Raw genomic sequence first — 19,174 nt, 5'->3', positions numbered from 1 at the left:
CAGATGTGAGGATGATCTAAGTCAGCCTACACCCTGGGTGGGTTTAGGCTGCCTAAAAACCTGCCACAATTTGGGAGGTCACGATGCTAACTGATAGCTGTGCATGAGGAAGGGAGGATGAGGTCAAACCAAGTAAGTGTGACTTCCCTTTGTCCCCTCCACCTTCAGAAGTGGATGGGAGAAGAAGCCCATCCTTCAGAATTCAGCTGTTTTCCCCTCTTCAGCTATTCCCACGTAAATGGGGAAGATAGAAATGGAATGTTTTGGAAATACTATGGAAATTTTTATATATCTATATACAAAAATTTACATAGTTTGTTTTTTTTTTTTTTTAATTATTTTTGTTATTATTATTTTTTTTTGTTGGTTTTTTTTGTTTTTTTGGCTTTTTTTTTTTTGAAATGTAACACAGTCCTGCCTGTCTCTAACACTTCCCGTGCTGTTTCCATTGAGATGTTTCCTCTTACCGGCAGCAACATATCATTTTATCAGGATGCCAGGAGATCGTTTCCACACAATGCCAGCAGATGTAATTTTCTTAGATGCACACACAGTTCATCATTTAGATAGCAGATGACAAGGCGATCGCAGGGTGACTCTGTAATGCGAGTTTGCTGTTTGGCATTTTGAATTCTCAAATGATAAAAAAAGACTTATCAAATATAAATATCTTTAAGAAAAAAGTAACAAAAGTGCTACATATGATCAAGGAAAACAATTCCATTAGTTTCTGCTACTTAAAGTAGGTTTGCTTTACAAATATTACCACATCCATTATCAGTATGGCTTCCAATTATGAATTAAATTGCTCGTAGCAGTATAGCTTTCTCACATCTTAACAAGGACAGAGTAAAGAGAACACAAAACATTCACACCCCATTTCTCTGGTAAGAGATCCTCTTGCCTTTAAGCAAAGGCAAAAGCTCTTATTTAGGAGAATATTTATGCTATGATGGTTAAGTAGCAAAGGTCAGATGTCAAACTTCTTGAATAACCTTTCGGGCTAGATGTAGGCATTTGTTACACAGACGTGTAAAAAAAATCACTCACCCGTTTCATGACCTTAAAACCTTCTTGGAAAACATTGCTTTTGAAAGTGGCAAAGTGGAGAGGGGAATAGGGTGGGGACAGAAAAGGAAGAACAAAAAGTGAAATTGTTAGTGACAGATCAATAGAGTCTAGACCTCTTCTGAGCAGGCACTACAAGCCATGCCAAATAATGAATAGTGGTTTTGAGAGGTGGACTGTTGTCCATTAGACATTCAGCTCATTTTTCATATGATCCCAGGCTGGGCTTCAATCATGGTCCCAGAGGCAGAAGGCAGTACTTATCCACTAAGCCACACAGCTTGTGAGTAGAGGATGCCTGTGTTGAATATGTGAACATCAACTGAAATATGTGAATGTGTTTCCAATGGACATTCTTAGCACAGCACCCAAAAGTATATCAAGTCACTGTATGACCAGTGAGGCACAGCTTATTGCAGCTGGAAATCTGAATCAGCTGAAGTGGGGTTTCTAGTGTTCTTTTTACTCTCTGTTGATACTCCCAGTCTGGTGTCCATCGACCCTGTGCCACTACCTCAGCTTGCATCCTTTCAGTCTCAGAGAAGGAAAAGCGTACAGACTATTTTTTACACAATCTCTAAAGGTATCCAAGATTTTAAGTGTAGCCTAAGACTTGTAATTGAGGACTGTCTAAAATACCTGGAAGCACTTTGAATGCTAAGATAGAGCAGCAAGATTTTTCTAGCCACTGGGGCTGGGAGAGGGAGGTTGGTTGGTCGATTGATTATTTATTGGGAATTAATACTGAGAGAGTATACGCAAAGGCTGAGGGCACCATGCCATCTTCACAGAACAAGACCCTAACAGCTAACTGACGTACAAGAAACTGCAAAGTTATACTGTAAGAACACATATTAAGGACCGAGGAAAGTCTGCTAAGGTGCTACGTCTAAAACTAAGTTACTTCTTGCTTCGACCCTCCCCCTTCTTTAAATCAGTCGTCGTCTAGAGCCTCTGTCTTGATCTCGTTGGCTCCTTGCCGGGCCAGTGCCAAGATGGTGTGGTTTACCGCTGCCATTTCCACAGCTAATGAAATGGGGTCTTGATGGTCACTATGGCTAGTGCTGTCATCCTGCACAGGTGGAAAGGAGAAGAGAGAAGTGTGGTTATTACACAGGTAGAAAACCAGCTAACAAAAACAGCGTATAAAATGATGGCCTAGGGGCAGCAAACTGCACATTTGTTACAGGGGTACAACGTGAAAGGAGTTTACACAACTGATTTCCCTCAATGTGCAGACAAAGGTAAGAGGGGTAAGGAGTGGTGTACCAGATTTTCAAGAGAAAAATTTAAGCAGAGGGAATATTCTGAGGAAAACAGGAAATCATAAAGATAAAAGCAATATACAACATATGTCAGGAAACCAAACTAAGGTAGGGATCGTTATCCACTGCACAAATTCATGCTGTGCTTACATTTTGAATACTGTATCCAGTTCTGCTCATCCCATTTAAGGAGGACATAACAGAAGTAGGAAAAACAGTGAGAGTGGCAATCAGGAGAAAGAGTCAGGGGTTGGCTTCTCTACAAGGAGAGACTAAAGAGGCTCAGTTTCCTCGGCTTGGAAAAGAAATGGCTGATGGTTGATATGGGAAATGCTTATTACAAATAATCAGTAAATAGAGAACAACTGTTCGCTACTTCTGATGATCTAATAAGCAAGGGTGCTCACTGAAATGATGAGATAATACGTTCCAAAGCAAAAACAGGAAGCAGCTCTTATCACTGTTCAGTTGTAGGATTCGCTGATTTTTAGATTAGACAAAAGTAAATACGCCTTTAAACAGAGGGGTTAGACAAGTTCATGGAAAATTAGTCTACTATAACTATTAAAAAGAAAGTGGATACAGCACCTGGCTCAGGAAGTCTCTCAAGACTGCCTTCCAGAAGCTGGACGCTAATATAATAAAATCACTCTAGAATTATCCTATTTCTTTAAAAATACTTTTCCTGAAACAGTGGCATTGACCTCACCCAGACCTTTGGTCTGAGCTGCTGTCCTATGAAGAAACTGAATTCACAAAGGTATTGGGAAAAAGGTGCTGTAAAGCTTCCAGCCTGTTTAGAAAAACAGTGCAATGATTTCGTGGGACTGGAAATACCGTAATTCAAATATCAGGGTGAACCTCTGCTGAGTTCCCCAGTCTGCTGAACTAAGTGCTACATATTTCTTCATGCTCACTTTCTAAAGAGCAAGGTCTCTCAGCTGCAGGAGGAACACTGTGCTGATGGCTATGATGCTTGCCAAGCAAAACTAATCCAGGGAAACTAATGCTGCAGGCTTGCAGTGATACTTATAAAATCAAGGAAAAAAAGGGTTACCTTCTTAGGCACTTAACGGCCATACAATGTCAGATCAAATGTTTGACATAATTTTATAGTGAAGCGTGCATGCTTCTTAGTCTACATCAGGAACAGGGCTTGGCTTAAAATAACAGGAATGAGAAACAAAAATATCCAAACTAATCTCAACTGTCAAACAAATTGTGGAGAGATGCTGGGCAAAATCACAGTGTTTTCCTCTCTTTAAAATGAGGCACTAATAGTGACCACATGACAATTGTGCCATTAGTTTTACAGAAAAGAAATAATAATTATCAGTCTTCAACAGCCAGTGAGTGATGAACATGCACAATTTTAATGTTAGTATGTATATTTAAGCACTTTTAAATTAAGATGAGGGTGACAAATGCTGAGGGAGACAGAAAAGGCAAGATTTGGTAAAATCCTAGTTATTTGAAGGAATGCACTCATTTACAACAAATAGCAAATATTGTGATGTCACCTCAGTAATGTTTATTGTAAGAAATACAGAGTCCTGAGTTTTGTACTCTTAGTCATCTCACTACTATTTGGATGAACTCTGAAGTTTAAGTGTCGTTGTGGAAAGCAGAATTTATGGTTTTAACCACTAAGGGATATCAAATGGTCATCAGGAGAACTTGCCATTTATTCTGCTTCACTGCTAATGCCTAATTATACTTCATAGACAAGCCCAGCCAGATCATTGAGAAATGCAGATTTTAAGGACTCTAAACAAAAATCTTTACATTTTCTATCCAGTTTATTCATCTTTTCAAAGCATTTTGGATAACACACCAGAAAAATAGAGTTTGAGAGTCTAGATAACTCTTGTATTCAGTTCTGTATCTGACTGAAAAGGAATTAACTGCACTCGACAAGAGTTTCAAAATATTTTAGAACTGTCACAGAGCTGATCCTCATTATGTAGAGCAGCAAGGTTGGTTCCACCAAATCTACTGGTGATGACCTATAAAAAGGGCCTTAATGTCCATCAGAAGCAGACTGGGAATCCCTCTGCCAGAGATCTGTCACACTGGGCCACAGCCAAGCCTGCTAGGGACTCATTCCAGCGCTTTCCATTGCTAAAGCACTCCTTCAGAGAGGGAGACATCACTATTTCTCCCAAATGAGTCAATTAAAAATGATCTGCCAACCCCAGATGTTGGGTGTAGCACAGAACAGAGCTAATATCAAAGCCAGAACCAAACAAATGAACTGTTCTACAAGTCCCCTGGTGCCAAGCACACACATCCCTGATGGGTTTTGGCCAACACTGACACCTGAGGGAAAATTGGGAAGCGGATGCAATACCTGTCAGGAAGGTGTGTGAAGGAAGGGTCACCAACTTTAGGGTAGGTGAGGGCTCAGAGTGCGGGAAGGGGTATTCTTTTGCTGGAGAATTTAAAAAAGAAGTTGCTGTCAAGGGTTAAAAATAATCAAGAAAAATAGAGAATAGGCAAGAGTTAAAATGCAAAAAGAAAAAAAGATAATATGTAAACAACCCAAATAGTGGCACACCGTTGCAGAACAATAAGAAGCAGGTACAGGGCCAAATAAATGTCAAGCTTTAGTTAATCACATCCTCCCCCCACCCCTTCTCCCTTTGTCTGTCAGCATCTTAGGGAGTGATCCTGAGCCACCCTGAAAAGTGCTCCCAGGGATATGCAGAGGGAGCTCAGCACCTCACAGGAGGGTGCTCAGCATCTTGCTGAGCAGGGCTGACAAAAGGGATTATGATGAAGTGCACTGGGCAGGGGCTTACTGCTGTACTCATCTGGCTGCCAGATAAGCAACTCACAACAGCTGTACCACAGGCTATCACAGAGACATTTCTTGCATAAAGAAACAAAAGGTGACAGAGGGACACACATGCCTAGTTTTGCGGGGAAATAAGTTGGTGCCTGATACATCAGAGCAATTGTTAAAGACCTGTACATCCTTCCTCGAGGGTGGATTATTAGCACAGTGCCAGGGCTAAGGAAAGCTCAAGTTATGCACGGTGCACTGGTTAACACTCTCCTAACATTTTTCATACATTGCGTGTGGCGTGAATGGTGTAACTTGCTTGTTTGGAGCAGATCCTCCTGTCTTCTTCTACCTTCTCTGCTTCTCTGCCTCCCTCTGAACATCTTCCCTCCTCCTCCCCATTGCGTACTTGCCAAGTGTCCTGTTGTATGACAATAAATCCATGTGGGTGAATGCTGGTTGCTCAACATGTTCAAACAGGGGAGCTGTGCTCTTCCACTTTCCCCTTTACAATTACATCAAAGCAAAACAAGAACAAGAGACATCTGATTTTCGAGGCAGAGGGCCTCTGCATGTGTCACTGAACTCTCTCATTTGGGGACACATGGCTCAGCCACGATGCTCACCTGCTCTGAGTAGTCATTGCCATCAACGTCGTCGCTGTTGGAATGACCTCCCGGACTCTGTACATCTATTCCATGGCTCTCCAGGATTGCTGCTTCTTCGAAAAAAGCAAATGGATCCCTAATTTATCTGATGCATTAGAGTAATTAAAAGTTAACTATTTTTTCAAGAAGTTAGAATAAGTGGAAGAACAGAGTTAGTTTCTTAGCCTCTTCCTCTTCACTCTCCAGTATTTGGGAAGGTAGCACATGAACAGATACTGGTTTGCCTGAAATCCTTCCCTGTCAACTAACAGACTTGTTTGCGAGTAAGAATCCTTGTTTTCCAGCCAGTCCTATTAGAAATTAGCTTAATTTCTAATGCACTGGAGTGGCAAAGGCATTCCCTGTAGATCTTCCCACATAGTTTGGACTGGCAGGACTTGAGGGGGGCGGGGAGTGTCTGAAAATAGATGGAGAAATTTTTAAAAGCACTTAAGGGATTTAAAAACAATACATGTTCATCTTCCAGTAGGATCCATGCATCTAAAGCTCCCTTTAGATCTTTTCAATCTCCTTCCAACCCTCCTCCCCATACAATGCACACAACATACAGTACAGATAAAGCTGTAACACCACCCACCTTGGACTAACTTTGCTCTGTTCCCCCCCACTTAGACAGACAGGTTTCACTTTTGAAAAGTAAACACAGATCACATTTCAAATACATGCTACATTTCGTAGAAAGAACTTTTTCATCTTCACAAATACGACAGCAAGATGGCACTTTCAACATTTGTAAAAATAACAGTTAACATGCAGATATGGGCCTTATCTTGTCTACATGTTGCAAACTCAGTTCTGCACAGTACTTAGACTTGTGCACAAAACTTTGCCCACATGGCAGAAGTTTGTTGCTAATGTGAGTTTATTCTCATCAGAACATCTTGCATTTATCCATATGAGAAGGTCTATTTCTTATAAGTTCAGCATCACTTCTTATTTCCTTATGATGAGGCATTCAAGCACAAAAGGCCTGCAGGGCTAGTTTTTTTTCATTCTGATCATCAAGGAAAAATATTACTTTGTTCCAGCCTCTCAATGCTGTGCAACCCCACAGAAAGCAGTAGGGAGCACAGGTGTAACGTGAATAACAAGTTGGCTTGTGCAACCTTTGGTCCCTGTGGCTGAATCTGAGAGGTAAAACAACTCATCTGGCCTCTTAGATCCCTGTGAGGTCTGAGGGATGGCAGTAAGAGAGACAACCCTGAGTTTTGGCAGAAAAAACAAGTGCATTTCACTGGAACGCAGACACAAGGAAACTTACAACCATATAAAAGCTCCTCACTACAACCACTTCTCATTTAAATGGTACACTAAGGTTCTGAACTTGCAATAGTCTCAATGTCCCTTATTTTCAATGCAGACATTTTCAGGTTTTATTTCAGATTTTATCTGGAATGCCCAGGTGAGCCTGAGTACAGGGAATGTGATTCTCCCTCCACAAACTAAATTCTTGTTTGTGTTTTAAAAACTGACCTTCCAGGAAAACTTTGTAACTGCCTCATTTTTCCTGCATCGATGAGGGAATTTCATAAACTAAATTCCTACCTGTATTTGAGAAAAAAATCTGGAATAGCATTTCTTCTTCTTACAAAATTGCCCCACATTTCTATTATCAGAACCTCCCGTATTTTCAGTAATGCAATCTTGTGTAATTTTTATCTCTCCTGAGCAAGTCAATGTACTGAACCTTGAAAGCAGGCTCTCTGATACATTACCGATATTGGCTCGTCTCTTGATTTCCTTTCTTCTGTTGGCAAACCAGTTGTACACTTTAAGGGAGGTAACTCGCTCCAGATCTGATAACTTTTTTCCTATGAAAATAATGGAGGGGAAAAAAAAAGAGATAGGCAGACTACCCTTGTGCAAGTGATAAACTCCTGAAATATAAACAGCACTGAAAAGTTGTTAGAACTGAGAATGAAGCGAGTTTTATGTGAACCAGAGTACTGTGCTGAGATGCTATGGTAACAAATGCCAAATATCTCTCTAAAAACAAAGTAGCCTTTCTTCTGTTTTTAAAATGTGAAATACACAAATTTCTTTGCAGCTTCAATCAACCCGATCCAGAGCCATGGGAGAATAGAGGGCTCCTTTTCTAGTTCAAGCACAAAACTGAGATTCAAAAAACTCAAATTCAATTCACAGTCCTGCCATAAATCCCATACCCTTGGGCTAGCTCTCTTACTACACGCCGCAAGGGTGCAGTTCAATGATGTGCTTTCTTTGGTAGCAGCAAAATGAATGAAGGAATTTTGTCCCTCCTCAATCTGCTTTCCTTCTTCTCCACCAGCAGCTGCCATCGTGCTCCCACAGCACTCATCAGAGCCTCTCCATTCTGCCAGGACACTTTTTATCTTCTGGGAGATGGGGCAGGGGATGTTGGAAACCAGACCACTGGAATGTTACACAATCAGCAAAACAAATAATCCTAATAACAACCACCCAGCTACAGCAAAGAACTCTTTCTCCTGATGACTGGCCTAAAAAGGGAAGACATGAGAATCAGCATTACAGAGCCATGATGGAAACCTCTTAAGCTGGCTATAAGACTATCTGACGTGGCTGATAGAGCTGCAGTTCCCTGCAGCCTACACAGGGATGAGACCCTCACTATGTGCTTCTTACTTTCTCAAAGTTTATTTATTCAGCATTTCATACACTTGCATAATTACAGCAATCAGCATCTGCAAACTTAAACAAGAGAAATGGAATGAGTGAACGAAAGAAAATTCTGGAAATAGATACCTGTGCTGCTTCCTAATGCTCTGTACCAGTATCATTCACAGCATTTTACTAATCCTGAGACACAGTGCTTTGTCCAAAGTTGCTGAACAATCCAGTGGCATTGCCAGCCCTAAAATCCTAACCTCTTCAGCACTCTACCCCCTAGATCCTTCTTCTGACTTCTGCACTTGTTTTCTTCTGCATTAATTTTTATTCTGGTTAGATAAAATATAAACACACCCACACTACAAGTTCTGGAAATGTTTGGCTCATAAAACAAGGCAACAGCATGTGTGTCCACTAATCTGGGCTTACTAGTACTAAACTGAGCATTCGTACTCCTCTACAAAGTGCAATTTCTCTGTGAAAAGGAAAATGCAACTTGATGATGCAAATACAAGTTCTCCCATTAACACTGAGATTCTAATGCAAGACTGCTGCCTAGAAGTTCCAAAAAATCCCTGGAAGGTGGGAAGGTGGTTTCATTTTTTAACTTGATCTCCATCAAGCTTCAGTTTGTAAACCTAAGGTTTGCCATCTGTGAAACAGAACCAAGTAAAATCTCCTTTCGTGGAGTGTAATGAAATTGCCAGATTGTTCCTAAGTGCTTATAGAAGTACTTTGAATTAAGTGACCCGACCTTAAATAATGAAAGCCTTTCAGAGAATGTTTATCTTCTTAGCAATGTCATTTACAAGCTGTATAAATGAAATACACAGCTTGTATTTCATACCTCAACTGGTGAAAAATTAAGTTTCAGATATAGGTATTTTGGTTTGAAAACTGCATTGACTTTCATGTTCATCCCATTATTGGCAGCTCTGAAGAACGCAAGGCAAAGAAGGCTTGAGAAGAAACCTACAACTAGTTGAGAGTGCTGAATTATTAGTAATAGCCATAAAATTACATTTACTGAATTTAGCAGGAGATGCTGAAATCTAATTGTAATTGCCTTTGGAAAGGACATCGCGATCAGCTCCTCACCTGGCTTTTGTATAACTGCATTACAGGCATTGGCAATTTCTTCTCTCTTTGCCTCGTCAGGATATTGATTCTCATTGAAGTAACTGCAAGAAGGGGAGAATAAGAAAGTTTTTGTCAGAAACATTCTAACACAGCTTCACTAGAAGGTGTGAGCTGCCTGCTTATGCACACTCCTACAGAAGTGATACAGACACGGTACACTCTCTGTCAATCTGCATATGCATAAAATAATAACAGCATGCACTCATATACACAGTTACTCTTTGCAAAGTTCCCAAACACCTCAGATAACTCAGATTATCTCAGCATTTGCAGCGTCACCTTGGCATTCAGAATATCACAGTTGGAGATGCAGCAAAACAGGCAACGTTATGAATATCACAGTTATTGCTGTCAAGTGAAACACATTCTTATAAGACATCATAGGCCATGACTCTGCTTCTTTAATTACCTTCTTCCCCTGCATGCCCCTGAGGCAATGTCCTACAGGAGGTGTTCAGCATTTATTTGGTCGTTGGGTTGGTATATACACACATACATACAGTGCACACAAACACTGTGGGTTTAGATTGGCTGTTCATATTGTGCAGACAAAACTACACAATAAAAGAGTAAGATGGCTAGAGTCAGACTGGTTTTTTAAAATCATGATTAAAATAGTTTAAATCGAGCCCAAGACAAGATACTCTGAGTACAACATATTTTAACAATATTTTGCTAAATAATTATAATTTTATTGTACTTTCTACGCAGTAAACATCCTATAAAAGTTAAACTGTTTTTTTCTTTTACTTCGTTTAAGCGCTTTAAAAATTTTAATGAACTGATTTACATTGTAGAGATCTTATCAGATCTGCATTAAAAACAACAAAAGGAGTCCTGTTTACTTCAATGGACTCTGATAAGCAAGCCATAAGCAGGGACTACTATGTTTTTCTGTAGATTGTCCATAATGTAGAATCTTAAGAATTCTTTGATCAGCTTTGATCAGCAGCAGGTTCAGATGTTGGACAGCTGCTCTAGATTTGAAAAGAATGCATTTTCCTTTAGTTGTAGAACATTTACTAGTGGGAGAGCTAGGCCTTAGAAGGCAGTTATTGTTTTCCATGGTTGCTTTTCTGCTTCGGTGGATTGGCCCCAGCACAGTTGCTCTCAATGGAAACATGCATTCTGTTCCATATAGCAATTTTTCCTCCCAATCTTTTTTTGAACAAGTGGTGCCAACACAGATCTCACTCTTTCACTCCCAGCTTAAATCAATCCACTGCAAATACAAATTCTGGACATTCAGTTTGAATTCCATGTACTATTACCACATCCCATTGTTCTCTGTCCTATTTGCAGTCACAGCTACACAAATGCAGTCCTATTTCTACGTTGCTGTTCATTGACTAAAATAAATTACATCAATGCAGCTAGCTGCACTATTAATGTACTGCCACTTGATTTGGTAGCTTAGAAAGCAAAGAAAGCCACAGAAACAACTCCATGCTCACTAAAAGAGGGGCAAACTGTCTATAACGCTGATTTGGACATTGGAGGTAATCATTTATATATGAACTTCTGCTTCTTCCCCAGAACTTTCAGAGTTACTTCTATGAAGCAGGTTCTGAAACTGACCTGAACCCCCTCCAAAAACAAGGTGAGATTTTGCTATTAGATCTGAAGAAGAGGACACCTGGTTACCTTTACTTTACTGCAAGCATCGAGCACAGCACACTTCAGCTCTTTGCATGGCATTTTTAGAAGTATATTCTTTCATCTTGCAGATATATCATCCCTTCTGTCACTGTATCCTTTAATGTGATATATACCTATGTAAATTCTTCTTCAAAGGTGTGGTGTGCCGCACAAAACATTTTTAGAGAAGGGAAAGTTGGAAAGCAGAGTGGAAAATGGCTTTTCTAGTAGTTAGCCCAACTGACTCAGGACTGTGTCTCACCAAACCCACCTACAAAACAAAGATCTCTCTGCTCAGAGCCAAGAACTATTTCCTCTTTCAAGTGCTACCTGATAAAGAAAAGTCAAGACTGTTATTTATGTGACTATATCACGTGCACTGGAGTCCTAGTCAGGAAGCCAAATCATCATTATGCATACAAAAATTAACTCAGCAGATTTTACTACTCCTAACAGCTATTTCATAGACTCCCTTTGCTGAACATTATTTTCTTTGTTTCTAGATGCTTGTCAGAACTCAAGAACAAACTCCATGGAAGAAATATCATCAAATTTGAAAAAGTGATGAATCTATATGATGATGTAGTCAAAGCAGGTGAAGCTCTGGTATTATCACCGCCACGGATCTAGCTAAACAAATCAAAGGATCTTATCTTTAAATACCTGTTTTCGTGGCCAGTGCCATCACCAGAGCTTTGGTTTTTTTTGACAACCAAATGGCCAGGTTTGTGAGCACCAGACGGAGTTCACCCTTCTCAAAGGGGGAGAAGGGTCCTTGGGGAAAAGCTAGCAGGGCTGATTGGGAGGGCTTTAAGGTCTGAGTGGGTTAGTGAGTCTTCCCATGATATGGTGTGTGATGGCATAGCTAGAGGGACAGGGTGCTAGCAAGGGCCTTGAAGGACCTGCTGCCTGAGAGGTGTCAGCAACACTGCAGCACATACAAAATCCTATGATGATGAGGCAGTGACTGCTGGGGCAATAGGAGACAGCAACAAGGAAAATCATGAGAAACACTTAAAAAGAACTAAAGAGTTATCCTTTAAGTAGGGGACAAGACCAACTGCCCAGCTGCTACATCAATGTACACAGCTTTGGAAACAAACAGGAGGAGCTGGACGCTACTGTGCTACTAGAAGACCACAACACAGCTGCCACCACTGAAACCTGCTGGGGTGATTCCCATGACTGGAGTGTGGCTGCTGACAACTACAAGATGTTCAGAACGGACAGATGAGGAAGAAGGGGAGGGGGTGTTGCTATCTACATCAGGAAAGAAATAGAATGTGAAGAGGTGTCCCTAAAGAACAATCGTGAGCAAGTCAAAAGCCTGTGGGTGACAGCTAGAGACCACAGCAGCAAAGGGAGCCTTTTGATCAGTGCCTACAGGCCACCCAATGAAGCAGAGCCTGTTGATGAGGCCTTCTACCTCCAGCTACAGGAGGCATCACGACTGCAAGTGCTCATCCTGCCAGGAGACTTCAACCACCCAGACATCTGCTGGAAAAGTAGTGAGCTGTAGTCAACCCAGCATGTCAACCATGCTCCTGACATGCACTGAGGATAACTTGCTGAGTCAAGTAATTAAAGGCCCACCAAGTGAGACGCAATACTGTACCTGTTGCTCACCAGTGTAAATGAGCTGATTGGTGACAGCAGGATAGGAGGATGTCTGGGCTGTAGTGACCATGCTACAGTTGAGTTCATGCTCCAGAGGATATGAGACAGGTAAAGAGTAAAATTAGGATGCTAAATTTTAGGAAAGCTAATTTCCAGCTCATCAGGGTGTTAGTTAACTAAACACCCTGGGAAACTGTCCTCATGGGTAAGGATGCACACCAGGCAGATCTTAAAGAAAGCCTTACAGAATCACAGAATGGCCAGGGTTGGAAGGGACCTCAAGAATCATGAAGCTCCAAACCCCTGCCACATGCAGGGCCACCAACCTCCCCATTCAATACCAGCCCAGGCTGCCCAGGGCCCCATCCAACCTGGCCTTGAACACCTCCAGGGGCAGACGGGGCATCCACAGCCTCTCTGGGCAGCTGTTCCAGCACCTCACCACTCCCTCTGTAAAGAACTTCCCCCTGACATCCAACCTAAATCTTCCCTCCCTCAACTTAAAACCATTTCCCCTTGTCCTGCTGTTATCTACCCTTTCAAAGAGTTGACTCCCCTCCTGTTTGTAGGCTCCCTTTAGGTACTGAAGGCTGCAATGAGGTCACCCCACAGCCTTCTTTTCTCCACGCTGAACAAGCCCAGCTCTCTCAGCCTGTCTTTGTAGGGGAGGTGCTCCAGCCTTTCCTCAGTGTGCAAGAGCTCTCCATCCCCAGATGTAGCAAGTCAGGAAAGGAAGGCAAGAGACCAGTGTGGCTGAACTTTGGGGGGAGCAGTGGATGTAGTCTACCTTGATTTCAGCAAGGCATTTGACACTGTCTCCCACGACATCCTTATAACGAAGCTGAGGAAGTGCGGGATAGATGAGTGGACAGTGAGGTGGGTTGAGAACTGGCTGACTGGCAGAGCACAGAGGGTTGTCATTGGCGGTGCAGAGTCTGGTTGGAGACCTGTAACCAGCGGTGTTCCCCAGGGGTCGGTGCTGGGACCGGTCCTGTTCAACATCTTCATCGGTGACCTTGATGAGGGGGTAGTGGCCACCCTCAGCAAGTTTGCTGATGATACGAAGTTGGGAGGATTGGCTGACACGCCCGAAGGCTGTGCTGCCATTCAGCGAGACCTGGACAGGCTGGAGAGCTGGGCAGTAAGGAACCAGATGAAGTTTAACAAAAGCAAGTGTAGAGTCTTGCACCTAGGGAGGAATAATTCCATGCACCGGTACAGGTTGGGGGATGACCTGCTGGAGAGGAGCTCTGCAGAGAGGGACCTGGGTGTCCTGGTGGACGACAGGTTGGCCATGAGCCAGCAGTGTGCCCTTGTGGCCAAAAAGGCCAATGGCATTCTGGGGTGCATTAAAAGGAGTGTGGCCAGCAGGTCGAGGGAGGTGATCCTCCCCCTCTACTCTGCCCTGGTAAGGCCTCATCTGGAGTACTGTGTCCAGTTCTGGGCTCCCCAGTACAAAAAAGACAGGGATCTCTTGGAAAGAGTCCAGCGGAGAGCCACAAAGATGGTGAAGGGCCTGGAGCATCTCCCCTATGAGGAAAGGCTAAGTGAGCTGGGTCTGTTTAGCCTTGAGAAGAGAAGACTGAGAGGGGACCTGATCCAGGTCTATAAATATCTAAGGTGTGGGGGGCAAAGTGGCGAGGCCAGACTCTTTTCAGCAGTGTGCGGAGACAGGACAAGGGGAAATGGCCAGAAGCTGGAGCATAGGAAGTTCCGCACCAATGTGCGCAAGAACTTCTTTACAGTGAGGGTGACGGAGCACTGGAACAGGCTGCCCAGGGGGGTTGTGGAGTCTCCTTCTCTGGAGATATTCAAGACCCGCCTGGACGCCTACCTGTGCGACCTGGTGTAGGGATCCTGCTTTGGCAGGGGGGTTGGACTCGATGATCTCTGGAGGTCCCTTCCAACCCCTACGATTCTGTGATTCTGTGATTCTGTGAACTGGAACCTGCTGGTCAAATTGAAGAGCAAGAAAAAAATACACAGGCAGAGGAAACAGAGACAAGTATCTTGGGAACAGTATAAGAAAGCTGCCAGGCTGTGTAGGGATAGGGTCAAGAAAGCCACAGCCCAGCTTGAACCAAACTTGTAAAGGGATGCCAAGAAGAACAAGCAAGGCTTCTACAGGTACCTCAACCAGGAAAGGGAAGTCCAGGAGGATGCACCCACCCTAGTGAGTGACACAGGCAAGCTGGTAAAAACAGACAAGTAGACAGTTTTCTTGGTTCAACTACTCATTGCACAGTCCTCAAATGTTTGGTTTGGTAGGAGGGGGATGGGACCTGGTCTGGTATTAAATCTGGAGGTTGGTGGCCCTGCATGTGGCAGGGGGGTTGGAGATTCATCATCTCTGAGGTCTTTTCCAACCTGGGCCACTGTAAATGAAGATCAGGTTTGTGATCAGCTGAGAAACTTGAACGTCCACAAGTCTATGGGTCCCAATGAGATGTATCGAAGAGTCCTGAGGGAACTGGCTGATGTAGTCCCCAAGCCATTTTCTATGATATTTGAAAAGTCGTGGTAATCAGGTGAAGTCCCTGGTGAGTGGAAAAAAGGTAACATCACAGAGAAATCCAGAGAGTGGTGGTCAATGGCTCCATGTCTGGATGGAGATCAGTGACGAGTGGTGCCCCCAGGGGTCGGTGCTGAGGCTGATACTCCTTAATACTTTCATGAGTGACAATGACAGTGGGGTTGAGTGCACCCTCAGCAAGTTTGCTGATGACACCATGCTGTGGGGTGCAGCCAACAGACCAATGGGATGGGATGCCATCCAGTGGGACCTAGACAGGTTGAGCAGTGGGCCCAGATGAACCTCATGAGGATCAACAAATCCAAATGCAAGGTCAAGGCAACCCTCACTACCAATACAAGTTAGGGGATGAAAGGATTGAGTGCAGCCCTGCACTCAAGGGATGGTGAGAGCTAAGAGAGCTGGGGCTGTGCAGCCTGGAGAAGAGAAAGCTGGGGGATGACCTGAGAGTGGTCTTTCAGTACCTAAAGGGAAGTGAAAGGAAAGAAGGGGACAGACTCTTTAGTAGGGTTTGCATTGATAGAACAAGAGGAAATGGTTTAGGTTGGAAATAAGCAAAAAGTCTTTTAGAGTGAGGGTGATGAGGAACTGGAACAGGTTGCCCAGAGACGTGGTTGATGCTCCGTCCCTGGAGACTTTCAAGGCAAGGCTGAACCAGACCCTGGGCACTCTTATCTAGCTGTAGTGTCCCTGTTCACTTTAGGGGAGTTGGACAAGATGGCCTTCAGAGATCCTTCCCGAATCCAAGGATTCTATGATTTATAGCTAGTTGTGGTCATGAATTTGCTACACAATGCCTAACTTTATTGAAGAAATGAGAAAAGATGTAAAATTCAATAAATAGTATATATTTGAACTGGCCAGTCTTAATTTGATACAAGAAACAGACACTGATTAATTAATACAAGACACTGCAAGGCCAACTGGTGCCCCTTTTCTTGGTAGGGAGATAAATACCAAGCTGTTAGCAAGTCACTCAGTGCCATATGCTTTTGTTGGCACAAATAATAAAAAGGTCGCATTTATTAATAAGAAAAGTTATGTCATGACTACAGTGTACCATGGTAATGGGAAATCTTGATGCATGGGGTAGCTCAGAAATGGCTGACCGAAACACTTCTTACAGCAAACAGTTTTCTTTGTGTATTCCACTCATTTTTTGTGATTTAGAAGAATTCCCCACTGAAACAGTAATGCATACCTACACATGTTTTAAGATTGAATAAACTGAAAGTGTCTTTACCTTATTGAATCAAAGCATATTTTTCCACTACTGTGAAAATGCTTTCCTGAAAAATCTTGCAATGTAAGTATCTGAAAGCTTCCACAACAAAGCTGATCCCCACTTGAAAGTCTGAAATGATATTCATCCTGATAAAATGGTTTACAAAATAAATACAGAAAAATCGAGAAGTTTTTGGGCAGCTCTTCTGGTAATCAAGACACTTCCACGAAGACCAGAAAGCCAAGTGGGAACCAGAAAGGAGCTGGAAAAGAACTACCTTTCTTTTCTTCCACCTGCAGGCTTATTCCTCTTCCACTTTTGTGACACACCTCCTCCTTTCCTCATGCATTCAAGCTGCCTATGAATTCGTCCAACTCACGCTTCCTAAAATTGCACTTTCTTCTCTTTTGTTTCTCCTGAAACAAAAAATTCTCTATGGTTCTGTTTCTTCTCAGTCAGGTATGTCCAGGTATATCCCTGCCAAGGGACAGGGAAAGAACTTAGGATGTCTGAATTTCTCTTCCTATTCTAAAAGTCCATGAAAACTACAGATGAAAAATAAGAAGCAGTATGAACTTCAAAGAAAAAAAGAAAAATAAAAGGCACGAGTAAATCCTGTAAAGGCACACTGCTTTCTAGACAAAGGGCAGCTGTCAGCTGAATACCTTCAATGAAGAAACCAAATGATCTCTTTTGTAGAAAATGACAGTGGAGGATTAAAATGAAAAGTGGCCAAATAATTTACATGAGATGAGAATCCACATGATGGTAAAGAATGTAGATATCCTTGAAGCAGTTTCATTTCAATAACACTGAAGCCTAGAAAAATTGCAGATTCAGAGAAACCTTCTTTCTTTCAGGGATAATGTGCTTAGGACAATGACAGAGAGAGAATCTATCTCAGCCCTGGGTTCTGTAATGGAAGTTAATGCAATTCCTCCCCTCTTTACCAAGGTGCCCCTATCCAAATTCCTGCAATAGTTGCCAATCTTTTTTCTCAGCTGTATGGCTCTTGTTATCCAGGCTTAGATATCAGATGCATTAAGCAATGCCTCAGTAGTGCTCCTGATAATCTGCAGTGGAAGTTCTGCTGCTTTCTATCAGCTCTGCATCTGCCAGGGAACTGTTTGAAACAATCCAAGTCACAGAGCAGCAGGATGGCCACATTTGGGGTGTTTTCATAGGGCTGGATGTTAGGTTTAAGGATATAAAATCTAGCACTTAAAGAGCCCAAAGCTGGGAAAGGGCTGAGTTTCCAGCATGACATAATGGTGAAAGCGATGCTCAAATATGTTGCAGGTAACAATTAATTGTGGGTCAGCTGCTGGAGAATTAACCATGCTTAAGGTGAGGTAATTCAGGTATGTGTGTATCCATGAGAGCAGTCTGACTGAAAGAAGGATAATTTACCTTGCAATTAGCAGGAGGCAAGAACACACAGATGGATATTTATTGAAAAACAGCTGACAGCCTGCAAGTTCTCTCCCTCACTTAACTTTGTGTTTGCATCTCTGGGTTCCCACTTCTATTAATCAGGAAGCAGCTTGAGAGCAAAGCATCCCAGCACTCCTGCTGGGGCTCTGACTCTTCCACTGAAGACCATCTTCCCCAGACTCAGGCTGCAGTCTTGTTTAAGTGCAGACTGAAAGGGATGGGTCTTATCCTCTCCTTCATTCCCTTTTTGCAGGAACGCTTTCTGCCTGACTGGTCTGGCTTTCCACCTATGCCAGGAGCAGTGTTTGCACAGCCAAGGGATGCAGGGAGGAGATGGCAGAAATTGGAAACAGTTCCATCAGTGGCAGCTCACACTTATCCTCTTAAGCTGATGCTAAAAGCAAAGCTTGAGTGCTAAAGTTGTGGACTCGCCAAGGAATGTACAGGAAAAAATAGAACTGACCATTTTCCACAGCTCCCATCTGACCCCTGTTGATGAACAGAAGATCTTCCTGCCACCAGGGACCGAGCTGGCTGCCAAACACTCTGATGTCTCAAAATACACGAGAGTGCAAGCTGCTCTTTTGCCTCCGATAAGACTGCCTGTAATTTCAGCTCCCTATCTAGTTTCCCTTCAAACAGTACCTCTGCTTCCCTCTGACAGGTTACATAAAACACTCGAATATAGTTACCTGCTTTATCTCTCATTAGTATATTTATCAACACAGTATCACCCAGTGGCAAGAGGTCATTGTTTCAGTCTTTGTGGCTTTTAACAGAACTATCATTCAGGCTGTCACATCAATGGAAATATTCCTGAAGTTAGTCTGTCATCTGTGCCTGAGATCTTATCTCTGCGTGGCATGAAGCAGACTGTCAAAGAAGTGACATTCAAAGCATAATCTCATTGGAAATTGTAATTACTAGTTCATTTCCCAGTAAATACTGGCCAAGAATATCACTAAAGCCATTTTAGTAGGGCCAACAGACAACACTATCCATTTCATCTACTGCTACTTCTACAGATCATACAATAATGGCATGTGTGTCAACCAAACAGCGAATTCCACAGTACAGACAGCAAAAAAAAAAAAAAAAAAGCTCAAAGATTTTGTTTCTCAAGATAAATACCCTCTCTGGTGGAGAGGAGAATGCACTAAAGTCACTAACTTGTCCTTCCTCAAGAAACAC

The 19,174-nt window shown here is 42.6% G+C and overlaps 1 protein-coding gene across 22 annotated transcripts in view; it reads right to left on the bottom strand.

The window, feature by feature from the left end:
• Positions 1–653: 653 nt before the first annotated feature.
• HMBOX1 (homeobox containing 1) overlaps positions 654–19,174 on the bottom strand; it is a 114,107-nt gene continuing 95,586 nt past the window's right edge. For 9 of the 22 annotated variants that reach the window (XM_090136590.1, XM_090136583.1, XM_090136584.1 and 6 more), the window contains 5 exons: positions 9,495–9,577; positions 7,502–7,597; positions 5,745–5,839; positions 5,408–5,539; positions 654–2,140 (listed from right to left, as the gene is read on the bottom strand). In XM_090136590.1, the coding sequence (XP_089992716.1) occupies positions 2,003–2,140; positions 5,408–5,539; positions 5,745–5,839; positions 7,502–7,597; positions 9,495–9,577 (544 nt within the window). In that variant the 3' untranslated portion in view covers positions 654–2,002. Of the gene's footprint in view, positions 2,141–4,683; positions 4,765–5,407; positions 5,540–5,744; positions 5,840–7,501; positions 7,598–9,494; positions 9,578–19,174 lie in introns of all 22 variants that reach the window. The other 13 variants (XM_090136595.1, XM_090136589.1, XM_090136591.1 and 10 more) reach the window with 13 other exon arrangements.

Source organism: Phasianus colchicus, chromosome 2 (assembly GCF_987193195.1).
Source record: "Phasianus colchicus chromosome 2, bPhaCol1.hap1.1, whole genome shotgun sequence".
Lineage (NCBI taxonomy): Eukaryota > Metazoa > Chordata > Aves > Galliformes > Phasianidae > Phasianus > Phasianus colchicus.
This window is presented reverse-complemented; position numbering and strand designations above follow the sequence as displayed.